The 17,719-nt window shown below is 46.9% G+C and overlaps 1 protein-coding gene and 2 non-coding genes across 3 annotated transcripts; all 3 read right to left on the bottom strand.

The window, feature by feature from the left end:
- Positions 1–1,049: 1,049 nt before the first annotated feature.
- TRNAT-AGU (transfer RNA threonine (anticodon AGU)) lies at positions 1,050–1,123 on the bottom strand. Its single transcript has one exon. It is a non-coding gene; the product is annotated as a tRNA-Thr (tRNA).
- Positions 1,124–4,210: 3,087 nt separating this feature from the next.
- On the bottom strand, positions 4,211–4,284 carry TRNAI-AAU (transfer RNA isoleucine (anticodon AAU)). Its single transcript has one exon. It is a non-coding gene; the product is annotated as a tRNA-Ile (tRNA).
- A 2,196-nt stretch (positions 4,285–6,480) lies between these two features.
- On the bottom strand, positions 6,481–12,763 carry LOC138097978 (thymus-specific serine protease-like). The gene is made up of 12 exons (XM_068994189.1): positions 12,694–12,763; positions 12,456–12,616; positions 11,532–11,631; positions 11,261–11,390; positions 9,593–9,716; positions 9,265–9,342; positions 9,130–9,177; positions 8,371–8,673; positions 7,390–7,531; positions 6,892–7,071; positions 6,667–6,812; positions 6,481–6,549 (listed from the first exon to the last, which is right to left on the bottom strand). Exons 1-12 carry the CDS (start codon positions 12,761–12,763, stop codon positions 6,481–6,483), a joined length of 1,551 nt encoding a protein of 516 aa, XP_068850290.1.
- Between the last annotated feature and the right edge of the window lie 4,956 nt (positions 12,764–17,719).

Raw genomic sequence — 17,719 nt, 5'->3', positions numbered from 1 at the left:
GCTTTAAAAAGTCAGTTTGCCCGCACCTTAAAAAAAAAAAAAAGAAGATAATTTTGTGTATTTTTTTCATTGACTGTTTTTTATCCTCTTTTAGATATAACCTCAGTTCTTCTCCTTCCAAAATTTCCAGTATCGTCGAGTCCATTTCGCATCGAAAAGAGGAAACAGTTACAACACAACTTGATTTACACTACCGTAATTTATATTAGAATGTCTTTCCTCTTCTTTTATTTCTTTTGATTTCATTTCATTTCATTCACTAAGGACAAATGAGTAAAAACAATGCTGGATTACCTAGTGATTCAGGAAGACAGCTGCAACATATGAAAGTGCAGAGCTTGAAAACACACTTGAACTAGACCAGTAAGTCTCTAGCCTTGGTTCATGAAGTATCCTCCATGGAACAGTAGTGTAGAGTCTGAGATGGTAGAAATGCTGACTTTCAGGCCCTTGGTGCAGATGCAGTCATTTAAAACCCTCATTATAATGGACCACACCAGGTCATTCATATGCTCATAAAATTTTGAGAAGCGTGACTGTAAGGCACTCCTAAAGTTGGTGCCAAATCGGGGTGGTGGGAGTTGGTGGGGGAGGGAGTGGCTCTGAAGGGGGAACATGACAATTCAATGATTCCATGAAGAAAAGCAAATGTCTCCATCGTGGTAAAAGTTCTAGGAGGCAAACACAATTGAAGAGATCCCACAAAACCAAACTGGCAACGTCTGAGACCTGATCTAAAATGCAAAGGAAAGACCAAGAGGCAGTTCTAATTCTCATCTCAAGATGTCTGAGATGATTTAAAATGCAAAGGAAAGACCAAGAGGCAGTTCTAATACTCATCTCAAGATATCTGAGAACCACCGTCGTCTTATGGCTATCGGAGACCAAGAGGCAGTTCTAATACTCATCTCAAGATGTCTGAGAACCACCGTCGCCTTATGGCTATCGGGAGAGCATTCGTAGTACTCCGAAGTACTCCGGGGCTTGATGGGAGGTAAACAAATCGCATTTTTTAACTAGTTTTGCTCTATTTAAAACAGTGTTGCCCCAGGCCCCGCTGGGATTTGAACCCAGGATCTCCTGTTTACTAGACAGGCGCTTTCACCAACTAAGCCACGGAGCCAGCTGCGGTAGACTGTTGGTTCCTAACATGATTTGAAGGAGTTTTCGCTTTCCTGGCTCACCAATGCATTTCTCAAGAACTTTAGATCAACACTACAATCTCAGGACTATTTCCTATTTCTCAAAATTTCTATCAAGTCATTTACCCTCTCTTGTCTGAAATATGCACAGAAGTTTACATGCTGAGTCAAGATGAGAAAAACCTTCTGAACCTCTGAACCTTTGAAATCCATAGCCAAATCGTTTGACCTTTGCACCTTCCTATGGGAGATACTAATACTTCTCCCTTTCGAATCTACAAAAGGAAAACGGTGGTGTTTATCAGTCTAGAAACATAACATGAAATGGAGCGCTGGAAAGGACTTCACCACATCTTTTGCTACGCTCACTGTCAAAGAGCAGTATCTTACAAGAGAGGAGTGTGCCTGTTCTTATTTATTTTAGAGCAATGTGGACGGTAAAGGCATGCAAAAGGGAAAGGGAAGGTAAGAATTCAGCAAATGTAAACATGCAAGAATGATGTTTGACACAGAAATACAGACAATTAAAACTTTGGTAGACATGTCTTACATTAAAAATGTCATAAAGTTCTTGACTTGTCTGAGTTCCTGAAATAGACACTTGGTGCATAAATATCAGAGAATAGTCCTCTCCTCTGAGCATGAGGCAGTATGCAATGATGCTTTAGAGCTCAAACTCTGATGTCAGACCCCACTGATTCTTTGTTCCAAATCTGTCATTATACTCGTGACTTTGAGAAAATGTAAAATCTCTATTTATGATTTTTATTTACTCAACTTCTTTGAAGAGGGCTGGCAGGTAGTGTAGATTATTTCTAACCTCAATCTATAAGACTGCTACGAGTGTTCTGTATCTAGGCCGCATAAACAATATTGCTTCCACAGGTGCTAGTGAATAGCGTCAGGAAGCTGCCAGTATCTCTTGCAATAACAGACTTTTGTTTTGTGTTTGTTTTTTTTTTTTTTTCCCAACAACTGTAGCTTCTCGAGTACTTCTGTAAAGGTAGGTCACGTTTTCCATTTATTTCTATTTGAAGAACTCCTTCATTGCAATCACATACTGCTATAGGATTAAAATTTTTCTGCCCAATATGATTCACCTCTCCTATTGTACTTTATCAAGTGTTTTGTGAATTAATGGGAAAACTAAGTTAGGAACCACCCACTGTTAAGCACATCAAAGGCACTTGAGTGCACACACACAAATAAGAATAAAAAAAAAAAGAAAGAAAGAAAAAAGAAAGAAAACAAACCCACCCAACATTAAAGTAACCTTTGATCTCCCAGTTCAAAGAAGAAAGGGTGAGTAATACTGCCTGGGCAAAGTATGATCTCTGGGACAACCCCACGAAAGAACAGTGAACTAGCCATTGTTCTGTCTGACAATCTTGGATTGTGTCATGGGAACGCAGGGCAAGATGTCACAAAGAGCAGTGGTTAAGATGTTTATTGACACAAACGGAAATATTTTAGGGCCAAGCTAGGAAAGAAAACATTTCAGGTGTTATTTGAAACTTTGTGAGAGAAACTCACCAAACTTCAAGTTCAACATACACCATATAGCTCCATTTCAGATGTTTTTACAGGCTGAAGACGAATGTCATTGGTCTGGTTTGCATTTCAGTGTGGGAATGGGACTCTGGGAGAATCATCTGCAGCATGTACCAGCTTGCACAGATCACCATGTAAATATCTCTGCATGTCCTTCACCAAAGAAGACATCAATCACATTCCTTCGGCTTTTAAGAACTGCCTGTCATGGACCTACTGCCCACCAGGCATTTGTCTCAACTCTGATTTAAGTGGTGGGAAGCAGACACGTTTCCTATGCGAATACTGAAACATAACTTTTTATTTTGGAGCATATTTAGAAAAGTTGCAAAAACAATAGCGTTTCTTTGTACCCATTTCAGAGTTTCCTTTCATTAGCTTCTTAGGTTACCATGGAACCTTTATTAAAGCCAAGAAACCAACACTGATATTTTAATAATAACTAAACGCATGTACTTGTGTGTGTCACATCTGTTCTTACACTAATGTCTCCCCTACCCCCCACACACGGCATCCCACATTGCGTTCAGCCTCCTCTGGTCTGTGATTGTTTCTTGGTGTGGATGAATTCTTTCTATCCGGTATTTGTATGACTGTCTTCCAGTCTAGGTTTGTCTGATAGTTTTCACACGAAGGCCTGGGGCTACAGGTTTCTGGACGAGACCACAGAGTACTTGTGCCATCACTTCCTTTCAGATGTGACTTGATAGGAGGATAGCTTACCATTAGTGATGCCAACCTCGATCACTTTTAAGGTAGTGTTTGCCATTTTTCTCCCTGGTGAAGTTTCTTCCTATGTTTTCCTACTTCTTCCTGGATATTTAGAAGCTAGTCGGTCAGGATGGCCCATATTCCAGAAGGGAGAGGTTAAAGCTCCATCTCCTGGTGAGTGGGTGGGGAGTAGTTTCTTACCTTAGCTGGAATGCATCAGTAAGAAAAATACATCCCTTCTCCTGTATTCATTGATTGACTTATTTAATCACTGATTTGTAACAGTATGGACCCATGAATACACATTTTATACTTAGTTTGCATCATTATCTCAAACTATATTATCGGTTGTTCCAAGTGTTTCAGGTTTGGCCATTGACGGCTCTTTCCAGCTCATAAAGAGACAGCTGACAAAACTGTTTCTCTCCTGCTGTGTTTGTATCAATAGAGTTTTTTCACATAGCCTTTGAAAAACCTTGTTTCATCTTTTGCTGATCTAGTTAAGACTCAAGTGTGGAAATGTAGAAAGTGTAGATGGTTTCATCGTCTATTTTAGGAGGGAAATACTCCAGGAAGGTCAGTTTCTTCGCTGGAATCAGTTATCCTGTGGATCAAAATGTGCCAAAGCGACGCTCTATGTCTTGCTGGGTCACTGACTGCTATCCTTTCGTTCTGCAGATGCGAGTCAAACATGAGGAAAGATGTACGATTGATTGCAGTTAAAGTTCTCAGCGAGAGCTTCGTGTCCCAGACATGAACTGGGATATGGCGGTGAGCCTAAAAGGGATAAACCCTCGTCTCAAGCCTGGCCCGTACGGGGATCGAACCCGCGACCTTGGCGTTATTAGCACCACGCTCTAACCAACTGAGCTAACCGGCCAGACACGGTGGTCTGCATTCGTGTTTATGCTATTAAAAGAAAAGGAATCAATACGGCTTTGCCGGGAGCTGGAAAAGGAACACAGTGAACCCAAATGACTACAAACTAATATTCAAAGAAAGAAGAAAGCACATTCTTCCTCTCCCCCGTCGTGGAGTTAGGGGGAAACGAAGAGGAATTCTTAGTATTTGGCGTGAATGAACTCTATTTCCTGAGGACTGAGGTAATCAAAAGTGTGGAATACCTGCCTGAGAGCTAGGCCTAGCACCACAGCCACATTGATAGGGAGACTCTGAGAATACGCGAGGAGACGAGGTAGCCCAGGACCAACCCCAAAGCCATTAAATAATAAATGGAGAAGCTTGCAAATAAGTATCCAGCAAAGTAGGAGGAAAATCAAGAGTAAGTGAAGATTGGAGGGTAGACCTCATTCTTTCATCGCTCGACAGGAATCGAGCACCCATGACTGTCAGACCATGGTGCACACGTTAAATGATGATGGGAATCACTGAGGCTAGACCTCAACATGAGTGGCTGTGGTTCAAGAGCAGCGTTTGTTACAGGGTAGCACCTGTGAGTCGGACACGACTGAGCGACTTCACTTTCACTTTTCACTTTCATGCGCTGGAGAAGGAAATGGCAACCCACTCCAGTGTTCTCGCCTGGAGAATCCCAGGGACGGGGGAGCCTGGTGGCCTGCCGCCCGTGGCGTCGCACAGAGTCGGACACGACTGAAGCGACGTAGCAGCAGCAGCAGCAGCACCACCTGTGACCTGCGCTAGGACTGATCCTCAGAAGAGGCAACAGTGTTACTCTTCAGGGTTTGGAGTCAAGAAAGGCAAGGAAGGACCCCTCACAGAATGGGCTTTATGCCTCTGTTTCCACACTCCTGCCCTTCCCTCCCCTCACCCCACTCCTCTTTACTTTCCCTCCACTTCCCAGCTTCCCAGAGACACTCAGGCCACTTGACTGGCTAACTCCTGGTCCTGGTGAGGGTTGAACCAACCGGTGAACATGTACTGTTGGCAGTGCTAAGGCAGGCTAAGTGGGCCCCCGTGAGACTGGGTCCAATCTCTCAGAGCTTGGAGGTGTCCTCAGCAGGAAGGCTTGATCAGAACCCTAAACCCCTTGGATTGGAAGCTGGACTTGCCCAAGAGTGACATTTGATTATGGGAAAAGATTGGTGAGTGAAAAAGAAGGAAAACTAAAAGACAGACAGAGAAAGACAAGGATGAAGTGACAAGAAGAGCAGTAGAGACAATGAGGAAGAGCCTAAGAGACAGAAACTGAGCCTCACGGAGAAAGCACGATTGAGAAGATCGCAAAGGACAGGGAAAGTCTGAAGAGAGAGGAATAGGGGCAGAGACAGAGAGTGAGAAAGAACGTGACTCACGGGACGCAGAGACCAAAAGTGAGACACAGAAATAGAGCAAGGGAGATAAGTAAGGACAGAGCAAGCAAGAGGGGAGGGAAGTAGAAAGATACTGAGTGAGAGACAAGGGCCGAGACAGAGACGAAGAGAAAGAAAGAGAACCAGACTAAGACACAGAGAGCAACAGAAATGAAGGTATTCAGAGAAACAGGAGCAGATTGAGAGACAATTAGAGACAGAGAGAGTTCAGGCAGGGGGAGACTGAGGGGGAGGGTCCAGTGAGAGGAGCAGTGAGAAGCAGAGACAGGTCAGGGTCTGCTGAAGTCCAGAGACAGACAGGCAGCAAGGCACCCAGCCCAGGACTTGAACAAAATTTGAGCCTGAAGCTGATTTGCAGGGGGAGGAGACGAGGGTATAGAGCCATGTTCATTTGACATTTGACGTTTAAAATAATGATATTCTCATTGAGTTGTGGAGAAGGGAGCAGCTACCCTCTCCAGGGTTCTTCTCTGGGGAATTCCATGGACAGAGGAGCCTAGCAGGCTAGAGTCCATGGGGTCCCGAAGAGTCGGACACGACTTTGTGACTGGACAAAAATGACAGAACATTGAGAATAATCACTTAATTTATAGAACTCTTTGTAACAAAGCACTTTTAGTCAGGAGTGAGGATGTATGCAGACACAAGATGGTTTTATGCAGGACAGTTGCTAAATGTGAATTCCTGGGAATTTCCTGTTTCAGAACAAGCTGCCTTTTCTTGTCCAATAAATGGACACAGCCAGGACTGAGGTGGCTCTTCTGTAGTTGGTGAGGGTGTAGGATTCAGACAGCACCCCTAACCTGGCTCTCCTTTGCCAGCCCAAGCCAGGTCTGCAGCTGCTGGGAGATTTTCTGTAGAGAGGTGGGGAGAATTTGGAAAGGTCAGACTCCAGCACTAGTAGAGAGCAGGAACATGCAAATTAGCATGCAAATGATAACGCAAATCACTGAGAGCTTTTTCTCTCTTACCTGTCGCGCAAGGCGGAGGCCAGGGGAATCTGAGGGTCTCTCAGGTGCCATGTCCAAGCAATGAGAGGCACTAGGGATGAGAAGGGCTGGCTCGGAGGGTCCCAAAGGCTGTGTTACACTTAGCACATGCCAGGGATCTGTATCCCCTGGAAAGAAAGGAGAGGACGGTGTGTTGAGCCACAGCCAGATAGACACTAAGGAGTCAAGTTCTGACGGCACACTCACCATTAACAAACAGCACTTGGGTGGCCCCTGGGGTCTGGCCACCATAATAGGAGTTGGTCTGGGCCACAGCCTGGGCTACAGATGAGGTTGAAAGCCCAAACACCTGTTCACATAGCTCAAGCTCGGAGGGCAGAGCTGGGAGCTGGGAGAAAGGGCACCCGGGGACCTCACAGGTGACGTCTGTGGAGAGAGGGATTCACCAATGTGGAGTATATAGCCAGCCCCCTACCTCTTTAATAATCGTGTACAGAGCTCTCCCCAGTGATGACTGAGACAGTTCCAGACCCTCCCTTCAGTGAGTTCACGGTCCTCTCAGAGACGCACTCAGCCCAAGACACTGATGGCCTAGAATGATCAGGGCTGTGATAGAATAATGTCTGGAGTGAGGTTGGGAGTGTCTCAGAAGGAGCATAATGAGCCTGGACCACCTTGAGATGGCTTGTCTGGGCACAGCAGAGACCGTACGTTTTGGAGGTGAGAGTTGGGCCAGTCACTCACAGTAGCCGAACTCGGTACAAGTTTGGTACAACCACTGCCGGTCACCCACGCTGGACACTTGGAGTTCTGTGACCCTCAGCTGTGCCACTGTCTCTGCCCGAGAAATGCTTAAACACCTCTGACCCAGGCCGTGTGTGACAACCTAAAGGACAATACACATACATATATGCAGACATACATTTCTTGCCCCCCCTCCCCGCTGCCCCCCGCCCCCACCCTGGCCATCAAGCCAGGGCAGGGCCTGGAGCCATTGGTCCCTACAGGTCAAAGGTCAGAAGTCAGAAGAGTGAGTTTCTGAGTTTTCCTGGGGTCACTGCTCAGAGTTGCTGGGGACCTAGGTCCCTGTGGGTTAGAAATTAAGGTGCTAGATGACTAGGAACTTCTCACCTGTAAAGCTGATCTTGGGCAAGTGAGAATATCTTAGATCTCAGTTTCCTCAGTTGTGTCTGGGGACAATAGTAGTGTTTACTTCCTAGAACTATTTTAAGAATTCGATGAGATAATATATGTGAAGCGCACCGCACAGCATTTGGTGCAGACATCGATGGAAAAGTGATAGCTGGATTGTAGAGGTTGGGAGTCCGAGGGAGTCCGAGGCTAGGAGCCCCGGTCTCTAGGAGAACTGTGTCCCGAGGACAACTGTGTCCCCCGGACTAATGTTTTTCCTTCATTCTACAAATACTATTTGAGAGTTTGCTGTGTGGCAGACACTCTTGCAGGCCCCAGAAAGAGGACAGGACAATGTAGGCAAAATAGTAAGCACAGTCGCTATCACCTGCCTACTGTGCTCCGGGCTCCCTGTTCCCTAGGTCATACTGCTCCTACCTCATTCCACCTCCGAGGTCCTTTTGAGATGCAATACCCATTTTACAGAGGAGGAAACTAAGGTGCAGAAGGGTTTACGCTTGCCCAAGTTCACACAGAGGAGGTGAAGCAGGAATCCTCGCTCTGCTCACTCTTGGCGGTGCTCGGGGTTCTCACCTGCACTGCCCGACGAAGCCCGCGGTAGGGTGCAGGGCCGCTGCAGTTGCCCCTGCAGTTGCCCCGATCCCCGAGGAGGAATCTGCAGAGCTGTCGCACACTCAGCGGCGCTCCAGCTTGCCCATCGTACTGCACCGCACCTCCCACGAGTGCCTGCAGCGCCCCCAGAAGCTCTGCCTGGTCCTCAGCGCGCTCCAGGGACCCGCACGCTCCCAGCTCCACGCTCAGCGCTGCCCGAGCCCCACGGCTCGCGCGCAGCCGCCGCTCCACCTCCGCAAAGGCTGCGGACGCCGCCGCCCGGCACTGCGGAGAGCGAGAGGCGGCGTTGGTGAAGACCTGGGCCAGGGGTTCCGCCTTTCCCTTTCCGTGACCCTCATCCTCCCTGGGCTCCCCACTTTTCCACATTCCGATTCATACAGGGGGCAGTTGAAAGTCGCTTTTGCTCGAGGCCCTGCCCTCTTCCCGGCTCCTCCTCCGGGCCGTCCCACCCCAGGCCCCGCCCACACGAATACAGCCTCCTGATAGGGTGGTCCGTCCTCAGGCCCCGCCCCCGTATCAGCCCCGCCCCTGTTGGGTCCTCCCTTCTTAGTACCCAGACCCATCTTCAGCTCTCGCGTTCTTCCCAAATTCACCCACCTCTCGGGGCTCCCAAGTCTCTGAGACCCCAACACCTTGCAAGCTTCAGCCGTTTTCTCTGGCCCCCATCCTCAAGGCCTTTTCTCTTTCCCTATCCCCCTCCGACTGGACCCCAACTCATACCTCCAGGGATCCGCCAATCGCAGTGTTCATTAGGCTTCTAGACACCACCTAAAGTCGGGTCGCGGAAGAATATCAGGTGCACCGCACCACCGAGGTCTTCCTCCCCCCGCCGGCCCACCGCCCCGCCATCCTTACGTCGTTATACTTGGAGAAATCCAGTGTGGCCCGCACCGGAGCGGAAGAGGCGATGGAGGCAAAAAATAGATGGGGAAACTGAGGGAGAACAAGTTATCAGCCTGGGGGCTGAAGGACTGGGATCCCATATCTGCCCGCCCCTGTGTCACTCACTCGTCGTGTCATCTCAGGCAAGTCCCTACCTTCTACACACTGAACTCTTATGAAGGCAGATTGGGATGGGGGGTTGGGGGGAGGAGGGTGTGGAAGGAGGTTTTCCTATTATCTGAGTTATGGACCTCGCAGTCCAAGTTCCTTTCCCCCAGTCCACCCAGAGGGGTCCCAGGACCTTCAGCCGGGCCCAGGCAGCCAGGGAGCCAGCATAGGAACCTCCGAAGCAGATCCAGCGGCTGGTGGAGGAGACGTTGAAGAGGCGGGAGAGTGTGAGGCGGGCAGAGGCCGCATCTGCCAGCCTAGGGTCAGAGAAGAGGCCGAGTCGGTTCCCATGGGTAGGAATCCCTGAAGATTCCCCAATTTACAGGCAGGGGTCCAGAGACAAGAATGGAGACAACCCTGGCCAGAAGCTAGGGTTTTTTCTCATGAGGTATTTCTGAGGATTCCCCATACCTACACGTTTCCGCACAAGTGCCTAGGTCAGGGGAGACTCATTTGGAAAGCTTCCACTCTTCACTTCCAGACTAGGTGGGAGAAGAAAAATCTTCAAGACAGTTTAGGTGAAAATCTAAATTATAGGAGGGATTGGAGACTGTCAAAGAGAGCTACTCAGGAAGAGGAGGGGGCCTAGGCTGGATAGGTTAGGAGGTATTGGCGAAGAGGGAGACACGATTAGAAAAAGAGACAGAGATATTGGAATATATCTAACGCCCTTCCTTTTTTTCTTTCCCCTTGGCAGTACCACAAGGCTTCTGGGATTTTAGTTCCCCAATTAGCAGTGATCGAACCCATGACCCCTTCAGTGGAATCGTGAAGCCCTAATCACCTAATCACCAGGGAATACCCTAACATCTTTTTTTTTTTTTAATCCCAAATGCTTTCTCCCCTCCATAACCTTTCTGAAACAGTTTGCAGTTAGTGTCATCCTACTGCAGTTGGAAACTAGTTTAGCTTGTGAAAAGATTAAGAGATAGAGAGGAATATACAGGCAATGTGATACAGACGGGGACACACAAAGATGGAGACAAGAGTGAGGCAGAGAAAGTCAGAATGATTACAGACAGATACAGAGATAGAAAGCAGAAAAGGGAGAGATAAGTCTGGGGGAACAATAAAGTAGGTGAGGGAGGAAAGAAAGAGAAGGGATTTGGCATAGGAGTAGGGTGCACTGAAGGAAGTGAGAGAGGGAGCTAGACAAATATCTGGGGGAAGCCCACTCTGAAGAAGGCAGAGTTCAAAGGCTCAAGGAAGCGATGTGCCTGCAAGTCTGGAGAACAGCAAGAACTTCAGTGTACCTGGAGCCCAGTAAGAGGGAGAGAGAGGCCAGAGAGCTAACTGGGGAGCCTCCAAAGCCAGCATAGGAGCTTCCACAGCAGATCCAGAGGCTGGTGGAGGAGATGTTGCAAAGGTTTTGTCTTTGCTCTGAGTGCGATGAGAGACGTGAGGGATCTGAGCCAGGAGAGAGATGATCTGGACTGTGGGCTAATGATCACTCTGGCTCTTCATCTGGAGAATAGACTGACGGGATGAAGGACAGAAACAAGGAGACCAGTGAGGAAGCTGTGTAATCCGTCTAAGTGATTCTGGTAGTCTGGACCAGCAGGTCATAGTGTAATAGCAAAAGATAAGAATACAGTGGAAGAGGTGGAGAAATAAAGGATAGGGAGGGAGAGAGACGGAAAGACAGAAAAAAGAATAAAACACTGAAAGACAGAGAAGAAAACATGGGACCAGGGACTCAGAGGTCAACTTTGGGCAATGCAAGAAGAGACAAAGATTCAGAGAAGCCAAAATACAGCCACCTTCAGTCCAATGACCCCAAACATCCCCTACCCCCACTCACGCATGGCGGCTGGACAAGAAGCGGAGCTGGGCCATGTCCAGCCCCTCGGCAGGTATACTCAGGCCATAAAATCTATGCTCCAGACTTATCACCAGGGCCCCCCAGATTGGGGCCAGATTTGCAGGGTGCCCTGTGAAGAGTCCAAAGGGGATATGTGTGAGGTGGGTGTCAACTCTTGCAAACCTCAGGCTTCACAGCCCTTCACAGTATACAACTCCCCTTCCTCGCCTCCACCAGCTTCCCCTTGTCTTTCCTCACGCTTGCTTCTTACCTCTCATCACTGAACCAGGTCCAAGGCTGCCTTCACCTCCCAGATGCAGGAATACAGGTCCATCCTGGCTGGTCCAATGTTGGTCATTTACCCAGTACCGCTAAGAGGTGGGACGGGGAGGAAGAAATGGCATCGTGAGAGTTCTGACCTACTCTTTATTTCCTGTTCATTCTGGTCTCTTTCCCTAATGGATCTTTTTTATATGATGTTGACTTGTTTATTTACATGTTCATTTCTCTCCTGTTTGTCTCCTCATCTAGAATATAATATCTACAAGGGGAGATATTTTTGTCAGCTCTTTCACTCTGATAACCCAGGGTCAAGAATAGTGGCTAGGAAGTGGTAGGCACTTGCTCTATATTGAGATAATTATTGTAGAATAATTAATAAATGCAGGTGGATTTAGAAATAAGGCCTGTGTGAGATGATCTTTGGAGACTGTGGGGAGAGCAAGTGTAAAAGAGTAGGTATAAAAGTGGTAAGTCTGTTCATTCATTAAATACATATCTCCAAGTGCCTATTGTGAGCCAGGTCTGGTTCCAAAGCTGATCCAGATTTTTGCTCCATACTGAGACTTGGTGGTGCATTTGGTGATTAATCTGAAGGACAGGGAGAAGGGGGGTGGTAGTTGAGGGGCAATGAGGGAGTGAGAGTGAATGACAGGGAAAAGGAAAGACTGAAGGATAGGACCTGAGGAACAAAAAAAGTGGGAGGCTAAAGAAAGGAAGGGGAGACTAGGGGATAGAGGGCAAATCTAAGAAACAGAGGGGCTAGACTAAAGGGCCATAGGGATACTGACAGCAGATATCAGGTAAGACTGATTGGGGAGAGGACGAGGTGACAGAGGTGTAGAGATAGGAACAGAAAGCAGAGACTGAGGGGCGGAGTAGGGTGGGCAGTGGATCTCCTCTCTCCCGGCCTTACCTGCAGGAAGGAGCGTCTGTCAGAGGCATTGAAGGGGTCTAGTGGCTGCTCCAACCACCCCTCTTTTGGGAGGGTCACAGAATCTGGGCCCAGCCCCAGGCCCAAGGCTGAGCTCTCCTGAAACCTCAGGATGTGCTCACCAAGGCGCCGAAGGAGGGAAGCTGTGGGACGTGGAGGGGAAAGAGTCAGGCCGGGGCTCCCCAAGGGGGCTCCGGCCTGACTCTCAGGATCCTCCTACCTGGAGCTGAGGACACCCAGAGGGAAGCCAGGAGCAGAGGGCCCAGCCATGGCACGGGCCCGATGTCCATGCTGTCCAGTTCTTTGTGGGCGGGCTCCAGGGGCTATGTTCCCTCCACTCCCTCAAGACTTCCTCTATTGTCCCAAGCGCTGGCCTTTCAGTTTATAGTCTTTGATCCGTAGCTCAGGTATGTTTGCAGACTCTTGTCTTGGAACAGGTCAAGCTTCTGTTGGAACCATTCAAGCAAGGCAGGGACGCCAGAGTCTGTATATAGAGCCCTGTGGCTGTGGCCCCTGGATATCCAATTCTCTCTCTGCTCTTGATTTTCTCCTTTCTTGTCCCTTGATCTTCCTTCCCTCTGGCCCTCAGTCTCCATGCCTGTGCCTCACTCTCCCCTCTCCCTCAGAAGCCATCACTCTCTACCTCAGGAGCCCCTCTTTCCCCCCACCCCCACCCTCCAGCATACTTTCAGTCCCCCTCATTTGCCTCAATACTCAGTCTGTTCGTCTCTTTGTTCCTCAATTCTCTTTCCATCTCCTCTCTACTTCAGTCTCTCTGTTTCCTCTCTCTCTCTCTCTCTTTCAGTCTCGGCATGTCTATTTTCCAGTCTCCCCGTTATTTCCTGCTCCCCATCAATCTCACCCCCACCCTCTGACCCGCAATCTCACCCCCACCCTCTGACCCACAATCTCACCACTTTCCTTAGATCCCTTATAGCACTTTGAATATTTCTGCAGCAGCAGAATATTACTCCTGCCTCAGAATGCTTGCCCCTGCTCCTCTCACTCTGTGGATTCCTGCTGCTGCTGCTGCTGCTGCTAAGTCGCTTAAGTCGTGTCCGACTCTGCAACCCCGTAGATGGTAGCCCACCAGGCTCCCCTGTTCCTGCGATTCTCTAGGCAAGGACACTGGAGTGGGTTGCCATTTTCTTCTCCAATGCATGAAAATGAAAGGTGAAAGTGAAGTCACTCAGTCGTGTCCGACTGTTTGCGACCCCATGGACCGCAGCCTACCAGGCTCCTCCGTCTATGGGATTTTCCAGGCAAGAGGACTGGAGTGGGGCGCCATTGCCTTCTCCGCTGTGGATTCCTGTTTCTCCATAAATCTTCATGACTTCCTCCCCCACCTCAGTCAGATCGCTATTCAGAGTCCAGAAAAGGTCTTCCGTGGGCATCTCTTTAAAAATTGTCAAACCTGAGCTCGCCAGCCCCGAGGAACATCACAGTTACGTAGGGAGCCTGTTACACATGCAGATTCCTGGCCCTACTCCAGAGATTCTGATCCAGTGCGCCTGGCTGGAGCGGAGGATGCTGCGTGCCTACGAAGTTTGCTTGTAGTAATTTTCTGGCAAACAGGACCAGGAATCGGGCAGGGAGCCCAGGGTAACAGTAGAGTCCCCATAAGAAAATAGAGGTGAGGATGAAACAGCCATCTTTGGCAATAACGACGAAGCAGGTTAAAAAAATCCTCTCCGAGCATCTTGACCAATAAGAGACAGAAAAACAAAGATGTGGGAGGCGCTTGGTTGAAGCATCTACATCCACAGAGGCCAGAGCAGGGAGGCGGGACAGCTTCGAGCTCCGAGCTCCGAAGTCAGCAGAAGGCCCTTGGGGAAGCATCCTGGACTTGCCGCTTTCTAGTTCAGTGACCGTGAGGAGGTTTTGTCACCTTTTAAAGGCTGTTTCTACATGGTGTCAACCGCCATTCTCTGCCTCTTCCTACTCATGTCTTTGGTTCCAAACACTGCCCTAATCCAAAGCTGAAATGAAGAAAACACTTCCATTTACATGAGTATGGAAAAGAAAAAAATACTCAAGAATAAATTAACCAAGGACGTTTAGGACATGTACCCTGAAAACAACAGAACATTGAAATTAAAGAAGATCTAAGTAAATGGAAAGTTATCTTGTGTTCATGAGTTGGAATATTTTAAAATGTTAAGAAGGTATTAATAAAATGGTCCAAATTGGGGGGGGGGGAGGTCAAACCACTAAATCTTCTCTATTCTTTACTCTTCTTCATAGCAACGTATCATTATCAGAAGTATAAATATTTATTTATATAGTTCATCATCTGTCTCCCGGATGAGAATAGTAAGCTCCACAGGGCCATGGATTTTTCATCTCCTTTGTCCATTGCTCCGTGCCTGGTTCTTACAAGAGTGTACACAATGGGCAATCAGTAAATGTTAAGTGAAAGAAAAATCCATCAACCAATGTTGATGGGATTCTACTCTAAAAGTTTATCTACAATCCGACAACTTCTTTCCACCTCCAGCGCTATCATCTTCTTCTAGCCACTAGCATCTTTGACCTGGACTATCACAGAAATCGCTTAGCTTTACCTCTATTTTCAAAGCAGACATATTTTACTTCTGGACAATGCACTCTTCTTTAATGATTAAAGCAAAGCATACCAGATATTTTTGATCGGCCACAAGACAGGCTGTTCTAGTTAACATAAAGTTCACCGCAAAGTCATGTATAAGTCAGCATACCGTTCCTCAGTATGTGAGGTGACATCCTTTTCCTTGTTAGGTATCAGGGCAATGCTTGTCTTGTAAAATGTGTTTGGAAGAGTTTCCCCCTCTGTGATTTTTTGGATGAGTCTGAGAAGGATTGGTCTTAATTTTTTGAATGTTTGCTAGGATGTATTAGTGAAGCTACTGGTCCTAGACATTTGTTTGTTGGAAGGTTTTTGATTACCGATTCAACTTCTTGCTAGTAATAGGGCTGTTCAGATTTTCTGTTTCATCAGTATTCAGTCCCAGTAGATTGTATGTTTCTGGGAATTTATTTCTTTCTATCTTGTCCAATTGGTTGATGTATTATTTTTAAGCAGGTACCAGAATCTGAATCTTTGTATTACTTTTGTATGAAAAGGTTTCTTTGCCAGCTGACTAAGCAGCCTAGTTGGTTAGAGCATGGTGGTAATAACACCAAGGATGTGGGTTCAGTCCCCATCTGGGCCAGTGCAAGCCTTTTATTACTTACTCACTGAATACTTTTGCTGCAGTCATCTAACAAATTGGAGATAACCTCACAGACATCAAGTTGGGAATGATTGTTGACTTCATTTGTTCTTCAGCAGTGACACTACCTTCCTTCCCCTCCACCCCTGCCCCCAGCAAACACAGTCCCAGCAAAAAAATGAAATTTCAGCATTTCAGATTTGGCAAAGGGGCATTTTCACCACTCACTGCTTGAAATCCAAAGCCGATGTTCATTTAAGGAGGGAGCAGTGCTGGTAAGGCACCATCCCTTTGGAAGAGCTGATGACTGATATTTTATGAGAGGGGGTTTAGGGTAGACTTTCAGAGGGTCAGTGGATTGACATATTCTGTGGAAGCATGGTTCTTCTGGAGAGACTCTTGTTGTTTGGTTGGCACTCAAAGGGATGTTTACTGAAGTGAGTGCATCCCTGGCTGGCTCATTTCAGAAAGCAGGGGTTGATAGTGATTGGTTGTGCAAATGTTCACAAAATGAGTATCATGGATAGATCAACTGGTTTAAATTCGGGTCTAGTGGCTACTTGTTACCACTGCTATAGAACAGTCTTTTCCTAAGTTTGTGATTAGTATGTCTTCTCAACATTTTGTTTTGGCATAAAGCAAACATTATTTGTTTGTTTAACTATCCACGTAATGAAAAATAGTGGGCTTTCTGGTGGCTCAGACGGTAAAGAGTGTGCCTATAATGCGGGAGACCCAGGTTCGATCCCTGGGTCGGGAAGAGCTCCTGGAGAAGGAAATGGCAACCCACTCCAGTACTCTTGCCTGGAAAATTCCATGGACGGAGAGGCCTGGTAGGCTACAGTCCATGGGATCGCAAACGGTCAGACATGACTGAGTGACTTCAATGTCAATGTATAACAAAAATACTGATTTTACTATTGATGACCTTTCATTGATTTAGGCCTTGAGAGAATTATACTAAGTGAAATAAGTGAGACAGGAAAAGACAACTCCTGTATGTTTTACTTACATTTGGAATCCAAAAAACAAAATAAGTCAAAATCAAGTTTTTAGACACAGAGAACAGTTTGGTGATTGAGAGGGGAGTGGAGGATGGGTTAAAGGAATGAAAGGGGTCAGAAGGTACAAATTTCCAGTTATAAAAGACATGTTATGGAGATGTAAGGTACACCATGGTAGTATAGTTATTAATAATAATACTGTATTGAATATTTGGAAGTCATTAAGAGAGTAGACCCTAAAAGTTTTCATCACAAGAAAAAATATATATAAGATGTATATAAGACGGATGTTAACTAGACCTACTGTGTTTCATTAGTTTTTCCAAGAAGCATTATAGGGATTTACTGTTTCTCTTTAAAGCTTGGTCTCCAATCTCAAGGGTATAAAATTATTCATAATGTTCCAGGGACTAGAAAGTCTAATTAATTTCCAGGTCTCCTACATTGCAGGAGGATTCTTTACCATCTGAGCCACCAGGGAAGCCTAATCAATTAAAAAATTTTATTTAGTTGGAGGCTAATTACTGTACAATATGGTAGTGGTTTTTGCCATTCATTGACATGAATCAGCCATGGGTGTACATGTGTCCCCCATCCTGAACTCCCCTCTCACTTCCTTCCCCATCCCATCCCTCAGGGTGGTCCCAGTGTTTCATACTTCGAACTTGGACTGATGGTCTACTTCACATATGGTAATATACATGCTTCAATGCTATTCTCTCAAGTCATCCCACCCTCGCCTTCTCCCACAGAGTCCAAAAGTCTGTCCTTTTTATCTGTGTCTCTTTTGCTGTCTCACATATAGGCTCATCGTTACCACCTTTCTAAATTCCATATATACTGCTGGGCATACACACCGAGGAAACCAGAACTGAAAGAGACACATGTACCCCAATGTTCATCGCAGCACTGTTTACAGTAGCTAGGATATGGAAGCAACCTAGATGTCCATCGGCAGACGAATGGATAAGAAAGCTGTGGTACATATACACAATAGAATATTACTCAGTTATTAAAACGAATGTGCTTGAATCGGTTCTAATGATGTGGA

Source organism: Capricornis sumatraensis, chromosome 22, assembly GCF_032405125.1.
Source record: "Capricornis sumatraensis isolate serow.1 chromosome 22, serow.2, whole genome shotgun sequence".
In the NCBI taxonomy this organism is placed as follows: Eukaryota; Metazoa; Chordata; class Mammalia; order Artiodactyla; family Bovidae; genus Capricornis; species Capricornis sumatraensis.
Note: the sequence above shows the minus strand (reverse complement) of the source record. Positions and strands in the feature narration are given on the sequence as shown.